At 45.3% G+C, this 27873-nt stretch overlaps 1 protein-coding gene across 4 annotated transcripts; it reads left to right on the top strand.

Moving 5' to 3' along the window:
* The first annotated feature begins 1269 nt into the window (after positions 1–1269).
* STX16 (syntaxin 16) lies at positions 1270–27186 on the top strand. Of its 4 annotated transcripts, XM_065921707.1 has the most exons (9): positions 1270–2116; positions 6168–6334; positions 16461–16568; positions 17175–17315; positions 18401–18566; positions 19586–19677; positions 20225–20368; positions 21734–21814; positions 24265–27186. In XM_065921707.1, the coding sequence occupies exons 3-9, from the start codon at positions 16476–16478 to the stop codon at positions 24367–24369; spliced, it is 822 nt and encodes a 273-aa protein (XP_065777779.1). In that variant the 5' UTR covers positions 1270–2116; positions 6168–6334; positions 16461–16475; the 3' UTR covers positions 24370–27186. The 4 variants fall into 4 exon arrangements, with proteins under 4 accessions (XP_065777779.1, XP_065777777.1, XP_065777776.1 ...); XM_065921705.1 differs by lacking the exon at positions 6168–6334; XM_065921704.1 differs by lacking the exon at positions 6168–6334 and having other exon boundaries at positions 1270–2167.
* Positions 27187–27873: the final 687 nt, after the last annotated feature.

Raw genomic sequence — 27873 nt, 5'->3', positions numbered from 1 at the left:
ACGTGTGTGTGTAAAGTTTGTTTCATGCGGAAACAATTGCGGGGATCGGGGCCGTTCCCGGGTGCCGGGGCGATTTTCCTTTGTTAAGACTACACTCTCGAGTGCGGCCCGGCGGCCCCACGGTGGTCCCGGCTCGCCCCGGGAAGGGGAACCCGGTGCAGCCCCAGCTCCGAGTCCCTGGGGAGGCGCGGTTGCCCAGCTCCACGACCCCGACCCATTCGGGCCCGCGCGCCCGGCCCAGGCTGTCTCTGGCTAGGGCTTCGGCCTCTGGGCGCTGCGGGGGTGACCTCGTGCGGCCAGTAGGGAGGCCTCCTACCGCCCGTGGTGTGGCCCCGGGCAGGACACCCCGCAGGACTCGGGCCTCGCTCGAGGGGCGATCACCTGGCCCCTGCTTGCCGCGCTCGGGCTCGGGCGACTCGATTCCAACGCGCCCCAGCGCAGCTCTGCCCAAATCCCGCCAACCCGAGTCCGCAACCAAGTGCTGGGGTGGCGGGGGGGCTCCCCGACCCAATTCCAGGGCGGGAAAGCGGGCTGCGGGTGCGGGGGGCGCGGGGCCCGGCTTGGCACACGGGCTCGCCGGCCCACTAGGCGGGGAGAAGTGGATGGGGGCGGGGGGCTGTCAAAGTTTCGGGGAACTTTTCCACTTGAGATTGTACAACCCTGCAGTGCCCCCTACAGAACGCGGCAGCCGGGCAGGTCCCCACGACCCCCCAACTGCGGGTGGCGGCACGGCCCAGGCGGCTTGCAGCTCTAGCTGAAGCTTTTGCTTCCCCCGCACCCACCCCCCCACTCTTGTTTTCCTGATACTTTTCTTTTTTTTTTTTTTTCAGAATTGGAAAAAAAAAAACAAAGCGAGCGCGAGCCGCCGCCTGCAGTGGAGCGTGCTCGGCCTCCAAGAGGCAGTCGTCTCCAACTTTTCCTCTCCCGCCCCAACTCCGCGCGCCTCAAACTTCGGCTCTGCTGGAGCCCAAATCTGCCTGCCGCTCGACTCCACTCTGACAAGCGCGCCAAGGCCCCTGGCAGTTGTTTGCAACGTGGGGCCCACGTTCTCGAGGCTCAGGCCTGCCCGAAGGCCCGCTCTCAGCGCCTGGGCCCAGTTGACAAGGGGGAACCCAGCGTCCCGGCTGCACCCCGGGAGAGGGCGGAGCGCTCCTGTGCCCCGGGGCAGGGGGGTAGGGATCTCCCGCGCCCGGAACGTTGCGAGCAAGCCTTGTGAACGTCGCAGGGGGGCACTCTCGAGAGACGGACAGGAAGAGGGCCAGGGGGGAACGCCAGAACCCAGGACCCACAGCACGGAAACGGCCCCGGGGCTGAGCAGCAGTCTGATCCGGGGATGGAGGGAGCCGGAGAAGAGGAGTGAGGAGGCCGTGGAGGCAGGCTCTGCTGCCCTCCTGGAGGCCGGCAGCCTGCTGTGGCAGTGGAGGACCAGGCCACCCATAAAGGGAAGGGGTCAGGAGGTCGGGGCCCCCGCCTTAGAGGGCTCAGACCAGGCCCCAGCAGGAAGCAGCAGGCCTTCAGGGCCCAGGCCTGGCTCGGTTGTCCAAAGGGGGCCCTCAAGCAGGCCTCTCAGGCCTCTGGAGGGCAAACTGAGCCAGAGGCAGGCCTGAAAGCACGGCCCAGACGCGTGTGAGCCAAGTTAGACATAGGAGGTTCGGGCCCTAGGGGGTGTGAGAGACTGATGTGGTAGGGGGCTTCCGAGTCTCCCAGTCCAAAGCCGGATTGGCCAGTTAGACGCTTGTAGATCCAAGGTTGGATTGGGGAGGGGTCTCTGGGAAGTTGGCTAGCAACGCAAGGATTGGGGGGATTTAAGTGCTTAGAGATCGAAGGCAGGCCCTGGGTAGGGGGAGTCAGACAATTGGAAAGCCGAGGTGTTATCTGGGGAGGGGTCTTTGCGCTCAGAGGAAGCACAGAGCAGCACCTGCTTGGCTGCAGGCCTGCGAAGGGGACCAGGCCAGGCCAAGAGAAAGAAAGGGAATAAACCTGGACTCTTAAGTGGGCAGGGGGCCCCCGAGCTGGGGGTCACAAAGGGTGAGACATGGCTACGAGGCGTTTAACCGACGCTTTCTTGTTGTTGCGGAATAATTCCATCCAAAACCGGCAGCTGTTAGCCGAGCAAGTGAGTAGTCACACCACCTCCAGCCCTCTGCATTCACGTAGCATTGCTGCGGTGAGTCTCCAGGCGGCCTCTCCGACACACGCCCTGTGTGCACTGCGGCTCTGCCTGTCTGTCTGTCTGTGTCTGTCTCTCTGTTTAAAAAAGAAGATAAGACTAGCATGGAAATGCGGGGTCTGTTGGCTGGGGTCCGCGAGCTTCGATAACCCTGGCTGGGGAAGAAGCATCTAGATCCTGCTCCACCTCTGCCTTGCACGCTCTCCTCACTTCCGCATCCCTCTCCGTCCTCCCCCTTCCACCCCCCCTGGCTGTCCCCGCGCGACCGGCGCCTCCAATTTACATATGTTTTAGCACTGAGATTTGGAGGCTTTTTTTCCTGAAGCCTTTTTGTTCCGTTTTGTTTTAAGCGCCCCCTCCTTCCCCCGTCTGCCCCCGCAGACAGCCTCACTTTGGTTCTGATGGTCGGTTTGCAGGCTGGCAGATCCAAATCCTTGAAAATGAACGATGCCCTCCTCCCTAGAGAGGGAGTTGAGGTTTTTTTTGTTTTTTTTTTTTGGGGGGGGGGTTTCGTTGTTGTTTTTTTTTAATGGTCTTGCAGCCCTCTATGTGCCCGTGTTCCCTGTGAATAATTGCTTTGCTGTTTTTCATGGGGGTTCTTGTTTGTGAGGCTGTAAGGTGCTTGCTTCTTCGTTTTCTATTTCCCAGACAGGAAATGAAGCTTTTTCTTCCATAGGAACTTTTTAAAACGAACGTGGTGTTTATGTGAAAATTAACCCCCCAAATAGCCCACCGTTTTAATTTAATTAACCTGAACCTTTCTTTAGCCCAGCTGTAGAATCTCTTAGAGGGAGGACCTGGAAGGAGGACTGTTGTTTTCCTGTTTATTTATGATAAAGGGCTACTTTCCCAGTCCAAACCTTAGTCTCCTGCTCTGTTGAACAGGGAAGTGGGTGCAGATGGTCTAAACAAGAGGGTGATGATGAGCCCTGGGTAGCCTAAATTGAAAAGATAGGAAACTAATTTGTAAGGGGGGCTCCTGGCTGTAGACAGGTTGGGTTTGAATAGAAGCAGCATTGGGGGGAGAGTAAAATCACCCCAAGACTGGATTCTTGGGGATTATGCTTGACATAAGCAGTTTTGGGGCTCTGACACTTACTTCACCTGTTACAGACTATATTCCTTTTAAATTTTTTATGACTTGATCTAAATGCTTCACAAAAAAATTGGCCATCTGTCTTGATTATTGACAGAGCACCTACAAAGACAGTTTTTCCTTTTTGTTAATCACAAAAGGAAAATGTATTTGTCCATCTTGCTTATGTAGAAAAGCTATTGTAAACTGTGTGAGCAGCTTTAGGAATAAAATCATGGTAAACTTAAATCAAAAAGCATAGAAAACAGGGACCGACCGAGTGTGTGTAGGTTTTCAGTTACTTGAGAATTTGAAGATTTTTTACATTTGTAAACTGAAGAAAAAAAAAATGGTATTATACTGAAGTAAGTGCAAAATTGAAAACAGGCTAATTCCAGCACTAATTTTGAAAAGAATGTCCTGAAATAAACTAAGAAATAGAGAGTAGAAATTCAGTGGGGAAAAAAAATCCTCAATGACCCTTAGTTTTGCTAAGATGTAAAAATTGCATGTTCCTCAAATGGCTTGATTTTATGCTACCTTGTAGAAAGTAAAAAAAAAAAAAAAAACAGAACTAAAACTCATGTTAATATTTCTAAAATATTAGTTTTTAACTGATTTTAAAACATGTTTGCTTTAAAATTTTTAATCATATAAGGTTCAGAATACACTAAACAATAGGATAACGTGAGGCTTTTTTGTTGTTGTTAACCATTTGGTCAGACAGTTTAAAAACCTGATGTCTGAGCCGGCAGCTTTTTAAAGGTGCATCTCTAAGTAAAACCTATTTTTTAAATAGATTTCTTAGGCAATTTTAAATATATATATATATAACTAAACCATATAATTAAAATATATAGCTCGTGTGTACAAGTTGGAAAAATAGATATGTCAGAAAATGTACACGTATATTTAGCTAACTCAGACATTTTCTTGAAAATAGATTTCTAAGTCAAACTGAAAATACATGCCTAATTCAGAACACTAAAAAATATTTTCTACATAATGTACCATTGAAAATGTTATGTATATTGGTTTGACTATTTAAAATCTTTCTCAGATCCTTATAAGAATAAGATCTTTTAAAATGTCCTTAAAAAAAAAATCCTTGTAGTCAATTCAGATTATCTAAAAATAGATTTTGCAATTAAACAAACATGGTTTGCCTAGCTTAGAATTAAATAAGTCACATGTTTATATATATTTTTGTGTGCATTAAAAAACACATGGCATGTCATAGATTTCTGAAGTGTTTAGGGGTAAATTATTATATTTTCAGCTTGCTTGCAGTTGATTCTACAGAAACCATTTCTACATTTACACACAGAAACAAATATGGCAAGACAGCATGACTGCATAGAGGGTACAATATTTTTAGCTTTTCTGCAAGTTGAAAAAATGTAAACATTTTTGGGGAAAAGCCATGTCTAACACAATTTTTAAAAACTTTATTAAATAACTAATATTTTTCACTGCATATCTAGCTCATACAAATTTTAAAAACCTTGCTTCTGAGTTGTAAATTTCAAAATCTTGTAGCAAATCAAAGAAAATGAATGCTGTCAAATTTGACTGGTTTTAGGTGATATTAAGAAATTAATTTAAATTAATAAATGTGTTAGACTTATTAGTGAGATCTACTGAAATGTTTACTATTGAAATGTCCAAATATCACTTACCTTATATAGTTAATCACCACCCCCCCACACACACAATAAAGGAAACAAATAAGGCAGAGTGTTACTTACTAATTGTCAAGTCTCCTGTTGAGTATTTCAGGGGAGGCTGTGCCATTTTACATACTTTTCTGGGTGTTTGAAAAAGCATAAATAAAAACTTAAAAAATAAATACCTGTCATGTTGAAAACGCAAGTAAGACAAAATAACAATTTGTATATATTTACTAAAACTCATGTAATTAAAAAAGAAGCAACAAAGCTCTAGTGTGTAACTTAATTAAAAAAATCATAAACTGAGATTTCTACTTTCTAGTTAGAAGAAAAGGCTGTAGAAGTTGATTTTGGGGTGGGCAGATTATCTCACAATTAGAAATAAATTGCATCTAATTTTTTTTTTTTTTTTTTTTAGTTTTAAGCCTGAATTTTCACTTCATTTTGGGTGAAAGCTGTGGAAATTGATTGTAAAGTGGTGTTTGTGCATGAATGTGCGTATGACACACCTCAAAACAAAGCTCACATAAAACCGTATATTCTTTAGAAAATTTAAACAGGCTTTTTTTTTTTTTTACATCCTTGGAGGAAAAACTGGAAGTTGGTGGCTGAGTGTGGTGCGGTTCATCATGTGCACCTATAAATGCACACTAAAACAGGTTTTTGCATCCTTCAGGCAAATATGTCACAGCTAAGCAGGAATTGAAGGAGGATATGCAGTGACAAAATAAAGTCCAAAGGGCCCGGGGTGGGGGGGGACCTAAAGGTCATTTGACCCAACTTCCCCTCTGTGGTAACCCCTCTGCCTGCTTGCCTTGACTGCCTTCTGCGATGGGGATAGGAAATTCCGGCAGGCATCACCCCCCCCCTCTTACTACCAAAGAGCCCTTGCCTCCGTGAACCCCATCTGTCAGCGTCCTGCATCCTGTGATCCCAGCCATGGGCCTGGCCCCTAGGGCCTCTGACACAGGAAGCCCCTTCCTTCTCCTGCAGGACAGATAACCATGCAGCTTGCTTGGGCCCCAGACGTTTCTCTAACTCAGCAGTCCTGGCTCAGGCAGGGAGGTTAAGTTTCTTGCCTATGCAAGAAGTCTAGTTTTCTGTTTTGTTTTGTTTTTTTCCCCGTGGGCATTTTAAAGTTCAGCGCCCAGAACTGAACAAAATTCTACTTAACTGTGTTCCCCATTGTGTTGATATTAGTAAAACTAATTGTGAAAGGCCAGGGGTTTGATTTATTTTTTTTTTTTTTTAGACTCCCAGCAAAGTGCAGCTGTTGGCCATTTCCCATTCATTCTGCTTTGGCCTCAGTTTCAGATGCCCATCACGGTTGTGCCTCAGGGCAGCATGAAATACAGGGAAGCGCACTGGACTCCAAACCTGGGAACTTAGGGCCAAGTCACACTCTGGCTGACTCGGAATGTAGGTCTCTGGGCAAGCTTTTAATCTCTTCTGACATCTTTTGCCTGATTTGTAAATTGAGGGTTTGAGTTAGGGGAGGTTTCTAGTAAGTCCTGTGGATTCGGCAGTGCTTTCTCAGATTCTCTTTTAATGCATTGTTTCTCCTAACCAAGCCGTGCAGTCGTAGCTTTAATTTGAAAAGGAGGAAATCACAGTCAACAGCATTGCCCTGTCCACCAGCCAGATGTTACCGCAAAAATCCTCAAAAGTGGCTCTAGTACTGTGGAGAAGTAGCTTTGACATTCCATCTGCCAAGTGCAGGTTTTAAGGCAACACCTCATTCAAAAAGTTACAGGCAGCTTAGCTTTAGGAAGCTAAGAATTTATAGTATTAAATAATCACTCAAAAAAAAAAAAAAAAAAACTATGTAAAGTCTTAAACGAATGACAGATAGATGCTGGGTTGCTGTTCCGATCTGATGAGGTGTTGTGTGACCTGTGTGATTGCCTTTCATCTCCTGAAAAAGATCCGATGAGGGGACTTGAGTTACTTTGTCAGTGTTTACTGCCCAGTCTATTCTCTGCTTTAAAATAATACACAATCTATAGATGGAAGCTGAAGTTAATTGGTCTTAGGTTAGTTTGAAAGTAGCACATTATTTTTAATAAAACACATAAGTGTGTTTTGCGGGGGGGGGGGGGTGAAGACTGAAGGTTAAATATGGTTATAAGAAAGCTGAAGTCCTTCTTCAGTCTTGACAGTGATACAAGCCCAAGATTTATTGAGCGCTGACTATGTGCCTGGCTTGGGGCTTGTCCTGCACGTGTAGCCTCACTTGGTCCTCACAGAGCTCTATCATGCAGGTGCTGCTGTTTTTTCCTCTTGATACAGATCCGGAAACAGGTTTCAAGGAGTTAGGAAACTTGCTCAGTGGTGCCTACAGGGCGAGCCAGGGAGCTGGGGTAGGAACACAGGCAGGCCTGGCCCCGAGCCTTTGCTGCCCAATGGGCCACAGGAGTGCTGGCAGCTTTTCCCGGACATGTGCTGTGGGGCCCGGAGAAAGGAGGAGCCCATTTAAAAGAATATATATACACACATGTATACATATACATATATATATATATTTTACTATAACATCTTTCTTTATCTCACTTTACAATCACGCCAGTCCATTTTAACTTGCACATTGAAGATTCTAAGTTTTAGTCCATGCCGAGTCAGTTGGAAAATTAGTCCCCTGTCTTTAGAATCCAAGTATGAAATCATTGTATATTTCTCTTTAGATCTATTTGCTTTTCTGTTTCTAAAGATTCCATTTGAGCAGAGAGGCTTACTTGAGAATAAGGGTACTTTGTTGGATGAAAGTGAAGCAAACTTTTATTTTGGCAGTAATGGAAATAAAGTAAATATCACTATAGCATAGACCTGTATTTCCAACTCATTTTGCTCAACTTTTCCAGACTTCCTGAGTAAACACAGATGGGTTTCCACTTATTTTTCAGTTTTATGTAGAAAGTTCTTTAGACTATAAATTCCACATGCTGCTTGGAGTTTTCAGTATTTGCTTGATTGCACGCCATTGGCAGGTCAGAAGCCTAGATTTAGACATTATAAAGATTTAGAAGGTGATGATGTGTAGTATCGTGTTTTTCTTTGGCTCTGTTTTGGTTTTTCCTGATGGTAATTCTAAATGTTTTAATTCAGGTCTTGACAAAGTTTCCTGGTGAATTGGTGGCAGGGGGAGTTTTGAAACCTGCTAATTTTAAGTAGCAAAGTCGGAGGGATTGATGTGCTTCAAAAAGATAATCTCCTGAATCTAGTTCGTGATGTGGTAGTAGCTGCCTATCACTAGTAACCCCCTGAAGTGCTGGTAAAAGTAGAGAGACTGGAAGGTGGGGTAGAAAGAGGCCTGAACACCTGGGTCTGTCTGAATCTCAGCCCTGTGACTTTGGGGAAATGAATTTATATATTCTAAAACTTGATTTTCTTATTTGTAAAAAAAAGAAAAATATACCCAAGATTCTGATTTCACCTCTTGTTAACTAATAATTGCAGAGACTGAGAGATCAGGCTGTGAGCTTCATTAATAATCCAAGAGGCCAGGCTCCTGTGCAGCAGAGATCTTAACCAGGGTTTGCAGTAATACTTTTCCGAAGATTAGAAGGAACCCCTGCAAAATGGGTAGATGTGCAGGTTGAGATAACGAATTAGGGGTTTTGCCTGTGTCTTGTATTATTAATAAAAACACCTCAGTGCTTTCGTGCTGAAAATGTTAGCTTTTTTTTTTAAGGTTTTTCTTTTATTAAAGTAAAAGGTAATTAAATCAGATTTCCATTTGACACTGTCTCCTCTATTAGCATCTTGCAGTACTGCTGTCATGGCAGGGTATACACAGAAATACAGTTCTCTTGCTCTCACGGCAAATTGTAGAAGGAATGAAGGGGCCTTTCAGCTTTCTATAATGTCAGCTAATTGAATTTTTACACGGAGGAATGTTGTGTGGTTACACTGTTATTACTGTCACTGTTTAATAGTATTTTGGCCCTGATAGACCAGTTTCATTTGCACTATTAATTTTTAAATAAGGAAGTTATGTTTTTTTTAATTTCTAAATTTACTGCTCAAGATAAAAAAAAACAACACAGTTGATTATTGAAATTCACCACTAAGTATTTCAGTGATCAATACTGTTAAAGAAAAAAAGGACCTATTTGTTCAGATTATCTATCATTAGTAAAGATCTGTTCAGAAAATAGAGTTCCATGTTGATCGTAAAAAGATCCTTTCCTTTTAAATTGAAACTTAATCTTCTGCCTGCCGATGCTTCTTCCTTCCTGCTCCTCTTAAAAAAAAAAAAACAAACCTCTCCTTTTGGTTTTGTTTTACTTTTTTTAATAATAGCCTTATAGTAACAGTGTGCCTCCTAGACTTATAATAATACATGCCAAGCAAATGGGGAGAGTTTTCCTTTTCTTGTACCACCTGTGTCTCTCTCCGGGGACAAGTGGTTTCTCGGCTTCCTTATTGCCACGGAGGAAGCCGTGTCTGCGGGATTTAATTTGCAGAGCCCTTACATATGTGGTCACTCAAATATCATCTGAATACGGCCATAGACAATTCTTGTGGGCTGTTCACGTTCTGATTTTGCTGCATTTGCAGCACTGATTTACACACTAAAATTTACTCTTATTTGACACAATGAAATTATGTTTTAGCTTTGCTCTCTTGTCTTCCTAAGGGAAATTTAGAATATTGTATATGCTATTTGACATTTGTGAAATAGAAATACCATTATATTTTATTGCATTTAAAACAAGTATGTTTTATTTCTATTGTATTTTAATTTTTACAACTGTTTATTGTTTGATTCCTACCTCTTTTGCCAAAACAAGCACAGTAAATAAAAGTAAAAAACACAGTAAATTAAATATTGATATAGTTTTTTTTAAAAGAAGAATTAAAAGGGGGAGATTTTTTAAAAATCTTTGATTAGTAGATCTGTATTTTTAGTCAACTTTAGAGTTGCTTGAAATCTCAGTGTTTTCTCAACTGACCATCCCTTATCTGTCTGTCTGTCTGTCCCCATCCTTTGTTTGGTTTTTTTCCCACTGCTGTCCCTAACTGGATGGGCTGATGGCAACAACATATCTCTTCAGGAGCTGGATGAGGTATTGTGTTTTCAATATTTTTGAATGTCAGTGTATACAATTAATGCCTGTTTCTCTGAAATCTTTGGTCACATGTAAAATGCTAACAGAGTTTACACATATTTTAGCATTTGTCATGATTACTTCTCCTTGTCATGTTTTGCAATTTAATCCTTAGGATTCATTTACTGTGTTTTCACACCAGGTGAATTGACGATTTAGAGAAGGGCTTGGTAACAGTATCTGCTACTCTTGGGAAAGTGTCTCAACTCTGGAGGCAGTAAAGGTTGAACGCTTTCTCCCACTTAAAATCAGCCAGATAGTTTTCAGATGATGCACGAAGCTCCCTTGACTCCCCAGGCTGTGCAGGGGGGTCGTGGGGGCGGGGTGGTGGTGGTGCAGGAGGACGTGATGTCTGGCAGAAGCCCTCAGGAAGCCGGCCCCAGAGCCACCAGACCTGTTGAGCTGTCTGCTGAGGTGTCACCGGTACGGAGCAAGTGACCCTCGGGTCGTGCTGACTGACTAATGGTTACGTGGCCCCCTTCCTAGCAGCACGATTTTGGCCTTTTCATTACTTATTAGCAATTCTCCCGGAAGATGGAGAGGGTACGTGTTCACAGCACTTTATTCCAGTCGTGCTAATAAAGCGTGGGGGGAAAAAGAGATTGAACTGTGATGGTTGGTTTTGTGTTTTCTATTATCTGTTTCAGCCAGGAGGGGGTTGGAAATACTCTTCCTCAGGATATATGTTTTTAAAAGGGCCCTTTTAAAATTGAGGGTGGGAGGGTGTCCCTGGTTTTTGTTTTAATTTGGAAGTATGAACTGTGAAGTGGGGTTAGGCCCACTGTCTTCGAAACCAGTGGGGTCCCTTACTTGTTGATAATAACTGCAGATGGGAAACAGCCTGAAGATCCTTTTCAGGGAGCTGGTTACATGAAGTGTATAGCCTCGCTTGCTCCCACTGCTGTGCCTGTTAAAGGGTCTAGCCTGTCTCAGGCCTGCAGGGCAATGAGCTCCCAGATGCAGGGCCACGTGGGAAGAAGCCTGATGTATGATGATGGATACTGCAGTTCCCACTCTTTTAAAAAAAATTATTTATGTTTTAAGAAAAATAACTCACATTCAGGCTTGTGAGCACTTTTAAGAGATTTTTGAAAAGAGACACAAGAAGCTGTTGACAATGGGTAATTTCCAGGAAGCCTGGGGTGGAAGGGAAACTGCCGACCGTTTTCTTAGGTCGGGCAAATAGTTTTAAACCATGCGTGTCTATTGCTTGAGTCATTAAGAACCAATTAGTATTGAAAACCAAACCCATCCATCTAGGAATGGGTGCTGAATGGTTTGGAAACGTGGGACCTGTGGCCCCCAAAAAGAAGTGTGCCCTGGTTGCGGGGGGGGGGGGGGCGGTGGGCAGTGCTGGGGAAACAGCCACAGTGGCCCAAGTTTGAACACTTCTCCCACTCGGCTCTTCAGGGTCATCTTTCCTTAGGGCTCTGCCGTCTGAACCTATTTCCAGGCTCTCCTACTTCCTCTTCAGGCAGCAAGTTCCAGACACTGGTTCCCCCCGCCCCACCCCAAGTTCTCTTTGCCACATTCTGAAGCGGAGACCCAGAGTGGAGAGCCACCTTTCCGGCCACATGCCCGGAGGCCCAGCCTGTCCATTCTGGGGCCGCGTGGCCCCTCAGCCCGCCACCCGCTCACTTCCCCTTCTTGTCCTTTGTCCAGAATCAGCATGTCAGTTATGGAGTGAATTGTACATGACATGTCTTATGTTTGTTTCATTCATTCATTGCATTTATTGTTGACTCACACCCTAATTATGAGTGTGTGTTTATTACAACTGCGTGCCCGGTGCCGAGCAAGAAGCGGGGCCGTGTGTTGGGAACAGCGTCCAGAGTCCCAACTTTGCCAGGGCGCTTTGCCAGGGCGCAGTCAGGCTTCCAGCTGCCCCCGACGTGGGTCCAGTGGAGGCCGTCCCTGTATCGGTGAGGCCCAAGCACACTGTCCTGACTGTCATGGTGGCCACATGGGTGGCCTGCTGCACCCTGGGGATGCCAGGCTCTGCTCTTCTCCAGAAACAAGTAAGGGGTGCTCCAGGAGAACCCCACCCCCGTCACTCCCCTGCCCAGTGTCTGGCCTTGCTCTCATCTACTCCCCACCTAGACAGAGTGGTCTCCCAAAATGTTGGCTTTTTTAATTTGTAGGAGGAATGATTTTTAAAATTACAAGATGTAAGCATCAGGTTCCCAAGCCACATAGCCTGGGAAGGGCAGGGTGAAGTGGCCAGAGCGCTGGCCAGCCAGCACGGGCGGGCTCCCTGGTCCCCCTGCTGGGGGCAGCATTGAGAAGGGGAGTCTCAGCCCCTTGGTATCCGTGTCTGAGGAACAGGGAGCCGTCTTCTCTGCAGGTCTGTCATTGGGCTGAAAGTCGGGGTTCAGACAAGTTGTTTCCTACTTTTTTTTTTTAAGTTTGTATATGAAAGTTGAGGGGGGAAAAGGAAGGTTAGTGAACCTAGCAACATTTTATCTGGGTGGTGTGGTTGTCAGAATTTTTAATTCTGTATTTTTTGCACACGTAAAATAATGGCTGTCTTGAACATTTATTCTTTCATAATCAGAAAAGGTAAACACTATTTTAAAACGATCACAGATTAGAAGGAAAAAACTATGGTGCTGATAGCCCCCAACTCTTTTATACAACGTGCTTCTTCACTCCCTCAAAGGAAGGAGGTTTCTTCAGCCTTAAATGTCTGGTAGCCATCCCAGCACAGTGAGTTGACTGCACCACGTACACGCCCACCTTGTCTCAGGTGGAAACCAGAGCCACCAGGCCGTGTTGGTCAACGTCCCTTCTGGACTTTCTAAATATGTGTTGCCGCAAACGATCCAGAATTGTCAGTATTGGTTCTTATTACCAGTGCATTATGACTGAACTTAGTTTATTATTTTTTTTTTAGATGAGTGTGCGTGTGTGTGTGGATATATTTGACTTTTCTAATCTCTCCAGAGGCTTTGCATATCCTTAATCTTATGGAACACTAAATCAGCCTTCTCATAAAGATCGGGTTTTATAAGAGGAGGAAGGCTGTATAGTTGGAACAGCAAGATTTATAAGACTGTGTTCGTGTGTGTGTGTGCGTGTATGTGTGTTTTCTATCCATAGATCAAGCACTTGTCCATGCTGGCAGGTGTTCTTTAAAGGGACAGTTGTCAACGTCTAAAGTGGACCAAGGGCACCGATAACTGATGAACTGAACAAGCAGCCTGCCGGCGTGCCATTGTGAGCAACCGTTGAAATTTTCCTGTACGGATGCAGTAGAGCTGGGTAGCTCTGGAGTGGGGTCACACGCCCTATAGTTCTTAGAGGACATGAGTTACAAATCACAAAGATAAGGATTCTTAATTCTCATGAGTACAATTTTATTTATATATTTTTTCTTATTTAAAAAACATGGAAAGATTTTTTTTTTTTTAGCTTCAGAAGCATAAGTTTGTTAAGAAAAGCTTTAGTGATCATCATCGTCTCTTCACTGGGGGTACATGGAATGGAGCAGCAGCAAGTAAAGTGAGTGACAACATGATAGCTTTTTAAGGCCTGAGTTGACTTGGATAGCAGCTTGGAAACGGACATATTTTGGATCTTAAAAATGAGAAAACATTGAAATGGAAAGTGAGGTTTCTGAAGTTGAAAGGGTGATTGTTTTGCATTTAAAATGTATTTTTTTAATGTTCATAGTCCCAGTTTTAATTGATAGCTACCTTCCATTAGATTTTCCCTTCCTAAAACAGTCTTTATTAAAAAAATGGTACATACTGTGATACATATTACAAGCCAATTCTGATCACATAAACGACACTTTTCTTTTAAGGTTGCCTTTCTTTATCATGATAAACTCTTGCTATAGACGATATCATAAAGGGGACAAATTATTCCCTGTTTAAAGTTTTTAGTCTCAGAGAATCAGCTGTTCTGTCTCATTGGCACAATCCTGATACAACCTGTGGGAAAGCTGGGGTTGGCTAGCTGGGGAGTTCTCTCTCCCCTTGGTCCCCAGCAAGCTTCCTTGGGACACCCGAAGAGGGTATATGTGTGCACACTCTTATGTGCATTTTTGGGAGACACACGTCTATTATGTAAAACGAAGTACTGCTTAAGAAAGAGTTGAATCCACTTCAACTGACTTCATATGTGAATTATAAAAATTTCTCACTTGTTTCAGAGAAATTGATACTACCTTGCAGATAAACTTAGGTAAACACTGCCTCTGTATCTTTTCTGGTTTAGTGTATTTTGGTTAACAGTCACAACAGTACAAAATTGTGAGTTTAGAATCTCTTAATAAAACAAGTTACTACTATTATTTTACTGAGATTTGGTGTAATAGTAACATGCAGTGTGTTAGATGATAAAGTGGCACAGTGGAAATCCTGTGACCCACAGGTGTCACTTTGTGTGAACAGCTGGAGGTCTAGGTTCTGCTCCAGTTAGGCAGCAGCTCTGTGTCCCGTGCCTGCCGTCCAGCCAGCAGATGCTGGGTGGTGGTCTGTGACTGGTCACTTTTGGTTTGGTCATTGTGCCCACTACAGGGTTGCACGGCTCTCGGTGGCTTTAGGGCGAGTTTTGAGGAATACACAGCTGTGCGTGGGGTGAGGGGCAGGATCTGCAGAACTTGAGAGAGGCCAGTTTGTCCATGCCTCTGTGCTCAGCCGAGCCTATCCTGTGGTCCCTGTTATCGCTGGTGGGAAATGGATCCGAAGACTGTGTCTTGTGTTGTTGTTGTTTGAAGGTGAGGGCTTGTTATCCTGATAACATTTTCTTAGCAAATTGCAGTTGTATTTCATGGGCCTGCCAAAGTGATTGGCAGCTGGTGGGGGTGATTGGGGCTTCTGGAGTCAGCCAACCCAGGTTTTAATCTGTCACATAATAGCTTTGTGACCTTGGGCAAACTAGTTAACTTTTCTGGGTTTCAATTTCCTCATTTATAGATTGGAATAATAGCCCCTAGCTCACCTAGCTTATGTGAGGGTTAAAATAATAAAAGGAAGGTAAAATTCCTATTAGTGAACTCTTAAAAACAAACAAGGTGGCTGTGGTTGAGAATTACACAGCACAGACGCAGAGCCCCGATAGCGCAGGTGGGGTGACGCACCGTTTGTTCGGGACCTGAAAGGACACTGGCCCCGCAGGGTCCACGCCGCTGCGGAAGGCGCTGGGCCTGATCACGATTCAGATGCCGGGGGAGCACTGCTGGGGCGGCTGGTCCCTTCAGCGTGGGCATTGCGTCAGACGCGCCCCCTGAGCCAGCGGGGGCAGTGCCTCCCCCGCTGTGACAGAGCCGGACGCAAGACTCCAATGTGCTTTTAGGAATTTTGCTGTAATCTCCCCTTCCGGGTTTGGGGCTTGTTGCTTGAAGAATTCTTTTGATTTAGGCTTTTCTTTATGTGATTTTTTTTTTTACCCCCTTCATCCGAGGATGTTAAAAATTTTGCCTTGTTCCTTTATTGTTAGGAAAAAAAAAAACAGTATTTGCTGAATGAGTGAAAAAATAAATTTAGATAAATGCAGGGAGGGGTGAAGAAAAGCAATATACATTCTTTACCCAGTTCTGCAGTGCGATTTAGAAAATGTACAAAGCCTACCTGTAGCAGACTTTTATATGCTGTTTTCCCTTATTTTCTGATCATCATTTGCATCTTTTGAAACTGGCATTTATAAATTCTGAACTCTGGAGGGGTACCTCAATATCCTTTCAGCTGTTCTCTGCCTCTAGGCAATAGAACAGTTTAACCACACCAAACCTGTGATTTCCCTCCCATTCTTAAAAGCTTTCTAAGGCAGTGTATTACATAGGTAAAATAAACAAGTACTATGGAGATCATTTGAAAATAAGGGAAAATGCTGCCTGTGGATATTTAACCAAAGAAAGGGAATGAGTGTAAGATTGCCTTGAGATGTTAAGGATTGCTTTTGCCAAATGGTAGATAACTTGCTGGCTGTTTTAGGCAGTTCTTTTACACATTTTAACATCTGGTTAATGATCTTGTGACTAAGATACCTGGATCAGCCCTATTTATGAAATAAGCTAAGTGTCTGTAAGTAAACCTTGAAATGTTTCTGTTCGTTCCATTTACAGTCTAGAGTGTTTTCTTTTTTAACGCGTCTGATCAAGTGAATTGCTGAGTTTCATGCCATCCCATCATAGTACAGTACTAAGGTTTTTCTTTTAAGGGTCTCTTGTTGACTTTTTCATTACATTTCCAAAGCCAAATCAAGTCAAATTCATATTCACAAGTATGTCCAAGGAAGTTAAGACGTGGTACGTGGAAAGATAGGAAAACAGTTCCATATCCTAGCAGTATCAAAAGCAAGTTTGTAATCCAGGCAAGTGCATTTGCTCCTGTATTTCTGTGTCTTAGTGAGCAACGTTTAAAATGGAGTAACAGTGTGCTTGTCTGGACTGAATTTGAATAATTTTTTCATGTCCCTTTATTTCTTTGTAGCTCGCTGATGATCGCATGGCTCTGGTGTCAGGCATTAGCTTGGACCCAGAAGCCGCAATTGGTGTGACAAAGCGGTCCCCTCCTAAATGGGTGGATGGAGTGGATGAAGTAAGTGGAATATTTGTTTCACCCTCTTATTTATTGAGGTAATAATAACATTAACATGTTTTAAGATACCTGCCATAAAGATTGATTTGGCTACGCTTGAATGCATGTCCTTTTAAGTGTGTTAGCTTTAGAATTATTCAGGTCACACACCACAAGAAAGGTGTGTGTGTCTGTGGGATGCTTGTGATTTTGGTTTTAGTAGTAACTGGTGGCTCAGTGGTATAGAATCTATCTGCCAATGCAGGAGACTTGGGTTTGGTCCCTGGGTCGGGAAGATACCCTGGAGGAGGAAATGGATACCCACTCCAGTGTTCTTTCCTGGGAAATCCCATGGACAGTGGAGCCTGACATGCTACATTCCATGAGGTCGCATGAGAGTTGGACATGTCTTAGTGACTAAACAACAGCTGAATTACAGAAAGAAACTGAAGAACTGTGTAACCAGGAAGAGTGGTATTTGAATGTCTGGTGGTTTGAATTAAAGGTTGCTCAGTCAACGATGAGTTGGCTGAAGACTGAGCTCCGTACTCTTGAGTGTAGCTGGTTGTCTCAGAGGCAGACAGACACCTGGAGGGAGAGTGGAGCTCTGGGATTTCATTTGTTTAGATACAGTATGATGTTGGGCGGATTAAACAGAAGATGAAGGAGTTAGCCAGCCTTCATGACCAGCACTTAAATCGACCTACCCTGGATGACAGCAGTGAGCAGGAGCATGCCATCGAGATAACCACACAGGAGATCACGCAGGTGAGGGGGGAAGGGGTCCTCAGGTGGGAACTTGGTCTCCCGCCCTCCTCACCCTCTCAAAAGCCGGGCCACGGTACAGTGCTAAATGACTCCTAGAGTTTCGCTTCCCAGGTTGAAGTTCACAGAGGGATCCAGGAGGCCCTGAGCTCCTCCAGGTTTCAGCATCTGCACTCCTTTTCCTGCGGGAGTGGGGACTGTTTTTTGATTTTTCATAAGTACTACTGTGGATTGATCTGAAAATTAAATTCAGAGCATTATTGAGTTCAATCATTTGATTTTAAGATGTGTAACTTCTATTGTATACTAGTGTGCAAATTTTTTTCTTGTTTTTTTTTTTTTTTTAAAAAAGGGTAGTTGTAATTGAACAGATGAGAAGCCATTGCCCAGACTGAATCTCTTAATATCCCAGAGAAACTCAGCCTCCTGGAAGTGTCTCTTGTAAAATGTTAAACTTGAGTAATTTTAAAATAATGAGACTCGGGACTTCCCTGATGGTTCAGTGGTTAAAAATCCGCCTTGCAACGCAGGGGACATGGGTTCCATCCCTGTTTGGGGGAGCTAAGATCCCACATGCCCCCTTGCCAAAAAAAACACAAAACATAAAGCAGGAACAGTATTGTAACAAATTCAATAAAGATTTTTTTAAAAGATACTTTAAAAATCTTAAAAAGCAGTGTGACTAGTGTGTAAACAAGCAGTTACATTTTTCATTTGTTTACATCTCCTGGGTTGCTGCTGCACAGAGATGGGGCATGGTGGGTGGGGAAGCCCTGGGGTGTTAAGAGCATTTGGGTCCTGGCTTTTAGCAATTAACAGTAGTATGATTCTCATTTAACTCCTCAGACCCCGGTGTTCTTATCTGTAAAGATACCTAGTTAGGGTGGCTGTCGGGATTAAATGAGAAGGCTGTGAGGAGCAATGCACACGGCATGTGCCCACACAGCATCTGTTCGGGTCTGGCTCAGCTCCAATTTCCTGGCCATCCTCAGCGCCAGCCTGTGCGACCAGAGCCGCTGTGTGTCTCACTCAGGCATGCAGGCATCTTGGGGCCCCTGGCCCACTGTGAGCGCCCCCTGTCCTCCCAGCTCTTCCATAGGTGTCAGCGTGCGGTGCAGGCGCTGCCCAGCCGGGCCCGCCGGGCCTGCTCAGAGCAGGAGGAGCGGCTCCTCCGAAACGTGGTGGCCTCGCTGGCCCAGGCCCTGCAGGAGCTGTCCACCAGCTTCCGGCACGCACAGTCCGGCTACCTCCGACGTGAGTGTCCACCCGCACCAGGCTCTTGAGTGATGAGCGTCCCAGCGCTCGGGTCACGGGGCAGCTCTGTGTCTCTGTCCTCCTCTTCTGCTAGTTCTCTGTTTTGTCCTTTGCCTTGGCATATCCTCCTAACCGCACGGGGGAGAAAGTAGCTCCTGCTCCCGGTGGGAGCCACATCCAGATTGAGGCCACCCCATGGGGCATTGACAGTCCTCCTATTAAAAAACAAAAGAGAAACTTACCCTTTTGTCAAGTTTAAAGTAGTCGAAAATCAATCTAGCATATTTTAAAAGCTTATCGTTTTCTAGGTGTTAGGCTAGTGGGAGCTGCTGATAAATGGGTAAAAATAGTTGGAATCACGTTGAAGCTTCATATTTGCCTATCTGTCTGAACACCTTACCTGGGAATAGTTAAAGCAGACACATTCTCTCCCAGCCTCCCTTCCGTCCCAAATAGTGAGAAGTCAGGTTTCAGCTACATCCTCATTCAGAGCACCCATAAACTGGCTTTTTCTGTATTGCCATTGTAATCAGTGATATCCCCATAGGCTCCCCCAAAAGCTAGTTCTCCGTCCTGACAACTGGCATATTTGTATTTGTGCTTTCAGTTTACTACTTCTAAAATTTGATTAGGGCCACTTGGAATTCTTACCAGAGATACTTTTAGAGAGAAATACTTAATTTTTTAAATGCTTTTTAACAGCAGTTAAATGTTTCTGCTTCACTTAGAGAGTCTCAGATGATTATGTTGCATTGTCATTTACCTGGCATCCAGTGAATTGTTCACATTTGCAGTGTGATTTCTGTCCTAAGTAACCCCGAATGCTTGCCTGCTATTGCATGGTTGTGGTCCTTTACTGTCCCCCACCTCTGCTGGAGGTGAGCAGGGCTGCTTCTAAAGTGGCTAAGAATGTCTCCATTTTGACTGTTGAGTTTTACTCTAGATGCCCCCTTTTAATGGTGGAACAGTAACCAGGATGGTTGACGTATTCAAGTAAAGTGAATTCCTGTCCACGATAGGCATGAAGAATCGAGAGGAAAGATCCCAGCATTTTTTTGCTACATCAGTACCGCTGATGGACGATGGCGAGGATAATACTCTGTATGACCGGGTATGTGTCAGGGCCGCAGACCCGCCCGCTGCGCATGTGCGCTCTGCTCTGTTCCCTTCTCTTAGCCGACTTTTAACTACCCTGAGATGCAGATGGATTGGTACTGCGTGGTGCGCACATCCATCAAGTGCTTTGCAGCTGGTGGGAGAACAGTCATGGGGGCCATACTGTTTCTTCCTTTCCAAAGACTGCAGGGAGACCCTGTCAGCTGCCTTCCAGAACCTTTTGGAAAGCAGTCTGCACACCCCACTCCCGGAAAGAACCCTGAGACATGCGGGCTTCTCCCTGGTGCTCTTGCCACTTGGCCCTGGGGCAGCTGCAGACAAGAGGTTCTCTTTGTCCCCCGCTTTGGCTGGTGATGCTTTAGAGCCCACTGATTCAGGGAGATCAGATCTTTCTTGTTAGGAAAAAATAAGTGCTTGTGTCTTATATGCTCTATAGAAATAGTTTCAGATTTTATTTTCTTTAAGTTATATCTAAAATGATACACCATCACTTTCTTGGGAAGAATTCTAATGTGCACATTTCGTCCTCTTTGTCTGGCTAGGGTTTCACAGACGAGCAGCTAGTGCTGGTGGAGCAGAACACGCTGCTGGTGGAGGAGCGGGAGCGGGAGATCCGCCAGATCGTGCAGTCCATCTCCGACCTGAATGAGATATTCAGGGACCTGGGAGCCATGATCGTAGAACAGGTGTGTGTGTCTACCCGCCTTGTCAGTGGGCTCTCCTGCCCACTGCCCATTCTTCCCCAGGCTTTTCGATTCTGCACTTTTGTCAGGAAAGCAGTTGGAACCCATTCCTTCTATGTGTATACAGTGTGTGTGCTAAATCATGTCCGACTCTTGGTGACCCCATGGACTGTAGCCCGCCAGGCTCCTCTGTCCATGGGATTCTCCCAGGCAAAAATACTGGAGTGGGTTGCCGTTTCCTACTCCAGGGAACTTTCCCAACTCACTATGTGTGTGTGTATGTATATATGTGTACAAATTATATACAGACTGCTGTCATGCCCCATAAAAACACTAATAAACTATTTCTTAGATGAGAAACAGGTGTCCGTGACAGTGCTCACGTTCTCTGCCTCCATCCAGGGCTGCTCCCAGGAGCACCTGATGCCGGGGGCCTGGCTGGCTCTGTCCACGCTCAGCAGTGATTCTGACGATGGATAAGTTTTCCCATCTAATTTTGGCAGGTTATTGTGTAACAGCAACTGGAACCACTAGCCCTCAAGTAGAATTAGATTGTTTGTTCACTGTTACAATCTGATTAGGGTGTTTTATTATCTTGCCAGTGGGGATTTGGGTCCTGATCCCCCGAAACCAGCTGCAGACTGGAGCGGACGAGGCTGTGGAAGATCTAGTTAGGTTAATTACTCCCGGGGCTCTCACGGAACTGCTCGTGCTGTTGTCCCTCCCGACGCAGCACACTTCTGTTCAGAGCCCCCTCCTTCCATGGAGCCTGGTGTTCCCTTCTTCCTGTTTGAACTCAGCAATTAAAAAATTACAAGCAAAACTCCTGGAGGCAAACGTGTGATTTTACATGGTGTGTTGGAGCTAATTGTGTTTGCTCTGACCCATGGAGGCACATGGAGATGTTCAGACATGATAGTCAGTTTCCAGACCTCGTTCTAATCAGGCCTGACTTAACTGGCCTTCTCTGCTTCCTTGAACCTGCGAGTTTAAGCCACAGATGGGCACAGAAGCAAGCCCTTCACCACTCAGATCCTGTTTCCACTGAACCATATATTTCTTAAAGCCCCAGTAAGCCTGAATATGGAGTATCCTGTAGTGGCTAAATCCAAGAAAGAAACCTCAGTTTGTCAGTATTTTCTTCTTAAGAGCTGGGCTTTCCTGCAGCTGATGGCAGCACTCTGCCACCGAGCACCTCACTCTGCTTGGTGATGGACTCCAGAGCTGACAGGGTGTCCCTTTCCCCACAGTCAAGTAGAACAGATAATCCTGTGGATGACGATGCCTGCAATCTGCATCTCTCATTTCTGAAGCTCCATCTTCCCAGTTGCGCTTGTTGATTGTCTGTGACTGTCATTTATCACCCAGGGTACCGTCCTTGATAGAATCGACTATAATGTTGAGCAGTCCTGTATCAAAACTGAAGACGGCTTGAAACAGCTCCACAAGGTAATGGCATATTTTTCAGTGGCTGAGAATTTGAAGAATTGTTTTCCCAAATCAAGAATTCATATGAGGCTTGTCTTTTGTCTTAACTGTCCCCGGCACTTTCCTCTGTCATCAGCTCTAGATGGGGCTGTGAAAATGCAGCCTGCCGTGTTATTCAGAGCCCACCATGTGGGCTGTGGCCATTTGCCTGAAGTTAGTGAATCCCGGTGCACCCCACATGCAGAGTTGAAGTTGCTGAGAACCCCCTTCTGTGACAGCAAACTCTGAAAGAGTCAGGGTTTTCTTCCTTTTAGAAAATATTTTATTCCTTGGCTAGGCCCTCTTGTTTTAGGGAATCGATCGAGTGGGTATTTGTTAAAATCCGTGTTGCGCATTCTGTCTGCTGGTTGCTGCTGACTCAGACCTCCCTTGTTGTGATACTTTTCTGATGAATTGCTGGTGGGGATTCATTCTGGAGAAGATAAAAATCTAATTTTCTCTTTTAATTACCACAGTATATCTGTGTACCACCTTGAGGAGAGAGTAGTCTGTTGAAGTGAGAGTATTAGCTTTCTCATTCTTTGCTAATAATCTGATGGCTGTCTCCGGAATGTTTTTCATGATGTTTGTTAAAAATAAATGGAAAACATCTTTAAAAATCTTGTAATCAACCATGAGAAACACATATGTACACTGCTGAGTGACTCTTATATATAATTGGGTGCATGTTTTCTTTAGAAGGAATGCAGTACTTCACAGATGAAGTAAATTCTGTCCATCCCCTCATGGACAGCGGTACTCTTAGCCATGTGTAATGGTCATTTTCTCGATTCACTGATGTACTTCTCTGTCATCTCTCTGAGACCAGTCATTTCCTGTGGTAGACGTGACCGCACCTGACCATGGTGTCAGGTTTACGGAAGGTGAGGCCTCCCACAGGTCTGACCAGAAACCCTCACCTTCGTCTTCTGTATGCTCGTTACCATGTGCAGGGTGGGAGTGGGTGGGACGCCAGCAGACACTGAGGAAGAGGAGGTCTGCCTTGTGGACACAGGGGGCTTTTTAATTATTTAAGCATTCGGTTCATTTGGTTGCTGCATTTTATGTGTTAAAAATGTGAAAGCTAACTTTAGTTTCTCGGTAATATCTGGGCCTTCATATGCTGTTGAATTATGCATCACTTTTGAAGTTTCTTAAATAAAAACTAGCAAAACATGTTTTGTAATACAACAGAGATAAAGGGGAAAAGCTTTCTCTGCGGGGGTGTACATATCTAGTGGGAACTAAAAAATTTGTTTAAGGTTCGACTTTATAAATCATTTTGAGAGGTTTTAAAGTATATCACCTGGTGTCGGCTTCAGTGGTGGTTACTGACTACAAGAGTGAGCATGTACTGACCTCTCTCGGGCTTGGCTGTCTGTTGCCTTGGCGGTCCGCTCATCTGAGGCTGGTGGGGGCCTTGGAGTCACTTCTCCTGGGCCAGGCTCTCCAGACAGGTGAACATGTCCTGGGGTTTCCTCCTGTGCATGAGTGGCTCCTAGAGGGCGGACGGGCTCACTTAGGACATAGAACTGCTGGTCAGAAGGTTGGTGGGGATGGGGAAGTGGGCACGGGAGGCTGGGCCTTCCTAGCACGCGCTGCCCTCAAGCTGTCTCCTCCTTGCTTTCACTTTCATCTTTGCCCTCACCTTTGCCGTGAGGAGGTGCCGCCTACAGGAGTGTGGGGGATGTGCTCTCCCCATGTGCTCAGGGATACCTTCGCTACTGTCTCCTCCCCTCTCCTTTCTCTGGGTCACGTTCCGGCGTGATAGGCGGTGTCACTAGACACACAGGATGACTCAACTCAGGTGGTTTCTTTCTGCACCTGCCCCCCTGGGGCAACTTTCCCGTTTCTGTTGGGTTAGTCAAAAAGTCGGTCTGGGTTTTCCTATGGCATCTTACGGAAAAACCTGAATTAACTTTTTTGTCCAACTCAATACTTCCAAGGATGAATTTCTTCTTGTTCCCAGACTCAGAGGAGGTAGAAGAGCTTTTCTGGGGCCCTCAATTCTCTCCCTTCTGGCTGGGGTCACTGGAGCCAGAAGTTTGACTTCTCAATGAAGGAGCTGTGCGTTCCTTCAGAGAACCGTGTCTGGAAGCGAGAGGCTTCCATAGAAAGACTGGGTCCTTGTGGTTGGTGGAGGGGGATGTGAGGAGAGGTGGGCTGTGTGGAGCTGAAGGCAGAGCCTTGGACTTCTCCCGCGGCCCTCAGGTGATGGCGGATTCCCAGCAGGTGCTTCGTGAAGCCTGTAGGTAGGGAACTCGGGGGCCATGGGAGTCGACTGGACCCTAGGAGTTAATGGCAGCAATTGTGCTGGTGGAGCTGGTGGCAGAGGCGTTGGGTGTGCAGGTACAGCCAGAAGCTAGGACTAGAAACAAGCCAGACTTGATTTTGGAGAGAATGACGACCTTTTCTCCCTCCTCTTTCTGTAGGCAGAGCAGTATCAAAAGAAGAATCGGAAGATGCTTGTGATTTTAATATTACTTGTCGTCATCATTGTCCTCATTGTTGTCCTCGTCGGCGTGAAGTCTCACTGAGCAGCGTCGGGTCGGTGTGTGCGGCGCGCGGCCCCGGGTACGAGGCCCGGCGCCCGTGGGCTCTGGCAGAGGTACGGCCCCGGCCTAGCCAAGGCGGTGGCGGCCCCATGGACTCCTCGGCCCGGTCGTGCTCACGCGAGGGGAAGGGGCATCTGTTCTCCTTCATTGTCAAGACGTGAAGGACCTTGGATACTGCTGCGGAATAGAGATGAGTTCTCACTTCAGTGATTTTTTTTTTTTTTTTTTTAAGAAAGAAAATATCAGTTGAATGTTTACAGGCCTCGTCACGCTGTTTGATGTATCATACCTGTATATGCTCTTTTTTTTTTTTCTAAGCAATCATGTTTGAGCAGCATGTTAAAGAATTTTTGGAAAAATTTTTTTAAACCATCTGATTTTTAAGAAATTTGGTACCAGAAATTTATGCGTAGAGGCAAAAATGCCTCTTCATCTTTGTCTATATATTTTCCAGTTGAAAACAAACTGAGAAATCCTTTAAGAATTTATAATCCGTTCCCCATTAACTTAATTTAACTTTTCCATCACTGTTAATGATCAGAGTAACAAAGTGTGAAAAATAAGAAACCATCATCGATGTTAATTAACACATTTAGATGGGCCAGTTAAAACAGCTTCATAAGTTTAAATTAATTGTAAATGGAGTATTTCTCATCTCAGATTTGTGCACTGCATTTTCTCCTATAAACCGAAAGGGGTTACTAAGCAGAACCACCCAAGTGCAAAAGTTGATGATTTGAAAGAACCTCACATTAAAAGGGCACTCGGCAGTGTTGGAAAAGTCGCCAGAGCTGGTCGGTGTGTCCCCATGCCCGTCCCCAACCATCCTTGCTCAATCCATTACTTATATAATAACTACATAAAGACCTGTTCAAGCCAGACACCACTTAATGGACTGTGAATTTACACAGAGGCCATTTTAAATGGGTCACCCCATTTAGGATTAGTGGGTCTCAAATTATTAACCAAACATGACTCCATTTCAAAGTAAAATATTCCCCCAGTGGTTTGATTTATTGGCCCTTCCATTGCCATTGAACATGCCCAGAAGGTAGGCATATTCCTGCCGTTTGTGAAACTCTTGGCTCAGAAAACCCCTCATTTGTGTGAGCATGAATCTGGTCTCCAAAGCAGGACTTTGTTGTTCACTTACCTATTATCAATATGGTGCTCAAACATATTCCTGGACCTGTGGAGTAATGTGGAAAGTGATGATAACTTTGAAACCTGAAGTTGTTCATGTTTTAATGGGTCTTGAGACACCAGTATAGTTTTTTTTAATGGTCTTTGTGTCATTTTTGATGACTTTCCATTGTTTTTACCTCTTGTAAAATGTTTTAAAAGAGCATGACCTCATTAAGTGTGCTACGTTTTATTTGGACCAGTCACATAACCTGTCTCTCTAGAATTGACTTTGAAGTTATTTCCAGAAATTTAAACTCAAACCCTGAGATTCAAGTTGTCCAAACAGGTCATGTGCTTAAAACCCAGACACTGCCCAGCCTTCTTGTCCCAAGTGGTTCTTGAAGCTGGACAGTCCCTGGTTCCCTATTACTGACGTGGGCATGGAGTGATCTAAAGGCGTCCCTGGCATATCGGGAAGTAGCGTGGCATTCCCTGACAGCTACTTACTAGGGAGGAAGGCTGGGAATGAGGTCCAGCCCCTCCTCAGTTGCCCTTGAAATGGGGGCTTCCTTGGTCCTTGAGAGCAGCTGTAGGCTCTTTAGCCTCAGTGGTTTGAGCTCAGGGAGTCAAGCTGCTCCCAGGATGGGGTCTGTCCAGATGAGGGGCTCCCCTGCTAGACAGCCTGGAGTGGTGTTAAGGGTTATTGTGGGAGCTTTTCCAGTGCTCAGGCTCACTGACCCTCTAAGGAACGTAATCCTTTAAGAAAGGATCACTATTTATTTGTATTTATTTTTAGTGAACAGGGTGATTAGTTGAATTTTTTACTCAATTCCTTTGGGTAAAATAATGAATCTGACTAGGGATGGCTTGAAGGATCCTGTGTGGGATCCCATCGGCTGCCCCCTCTGACTGGATCCCCGGCAGCACCAGCTGAAGCCCAGCCATCTGCTGCCATCACCGTGTCCCCAGACCAGCAGCAGCTGGAGCACGTGCTCCAACTTGCCAGGCTCCACCAAACACTGTCTTGTTCTGTTGAGCCTCCTCTTGGGGACAGGTCGGCAGCAATGCAGGCTGGAAGGGGAAGTTAGTGATTAGTGTCCTGGCACCTGAGGGTCCTCCTCTCTCTCCTCGTCTTGCCTATGGCTCTGGTGGCAAAGGTGGCTCCTCCCGGCTCTGCCTGGACCCCTGCCCGCAGTGACGTGGCCTGCGCGGCTCTGTTGACCGGGGCTGGAGGGGGGACCCGTAGACGTTGCCTGTCAGGTCCCTGGAGCTCCTGATCTTTCCCGAGATGGGAACTGAGCACTGCTGTCTCTTGTTCTATTAATTTGGGGTGGGGGGAGGTGCTGACTTGCCGACCCTGGGCGTGAAGCCGTGTTCATCTCTTAACGAATTTACCGAATTTACCGCAGTCTCTGCTAATTGAGAGAGCATTATTTATTTGTTTTGACACAAGTACTTTCAGTGTTTTATCCTAGCTAATGGCTTCTTAAAGGTAATAAAAACCTTCCAACCTAATTGGTCAGATAAGACTTGTGTGTGTGTGTGCGCTTAAATAAAGCAATTAGTGAAGCGCTTCTATCCAAAACAACTTTTTTTTTTGTCCTTTTTAGAAAACTAATTTACTGTTACTGGAAACTTTTTGTACAATAAAGCAATCATGCAGATTCAAGAACACTCTGTTATCCTAGTAGTAATTTTAATGATGGGCTGCCTGTTTTCCTCAAGTGCGTCTGTGTTTCGGGGGAGCCTGGCCTGCTATGTGACTGTTGGGGACTGATGACTGTTGTGTGCTGAGGCCTTTGCCTCAGTGTTGGGGAGTCTGTCTGTCTGATGAATGCTTTCAATGGGATCCATCAATATGCTCCCCATTGTCCCATGGACAGAGGAGCCTGGTGGACTGCAGTCCATGGGGTCACAAAGCGTCAGACATGATTGAGTGACTAACACTTTGACTTTCATACAAAAATGGCAGATAATTACATTTCTTAGAAAATGTACGCTTTAGGCACACACCAGGAAGCACTGGAGGTCTTTAAGGAAAACTGTAGTTACGTGTGCCTTGTTGAGAAGTAATTCTTACACACGGGCTCCCAGAGACTTGAACTTCTTTGACATTCTCCTGCCCTGCTAATCTGAAAATTTCAGGGATAGTGTTTGCCAGTAGTACTCAAAGCCAGGACTGTATTTCTTCTCAAAGGCCAGGATGGTTCTGTGTTAACTCAGTGCTAACTCTCTCCCATGTGTGCCTGATGGGAGGTGCCCCTGGGGGGATGGGGTGCACCAGGCATCTGTCTTTGGGTACATTCCAGGGTCTGTCCACACAAACGTGTGAGCTGATTGCAGCTGGGTCCCCTGGGCCAA

The sequence above is a fragment of the Muntiacus reevesi genome, chromosome 2 (genome assembly GCF_963930625.1).
Source record: "Muntiacus reevesi chromosome 2, mMunRee1.1, whole genome shotgun sequence".
Classification (NCBI taxonomy): Eukaryota; Metazoa; Chordata; class Mammalia; order Artiodactyla; family Cervidae; genus Muntiacus; species Muntiacus reevesi.
This window is presented reverse-complemented; position numbering and strand designations above follow the sequence as displayed.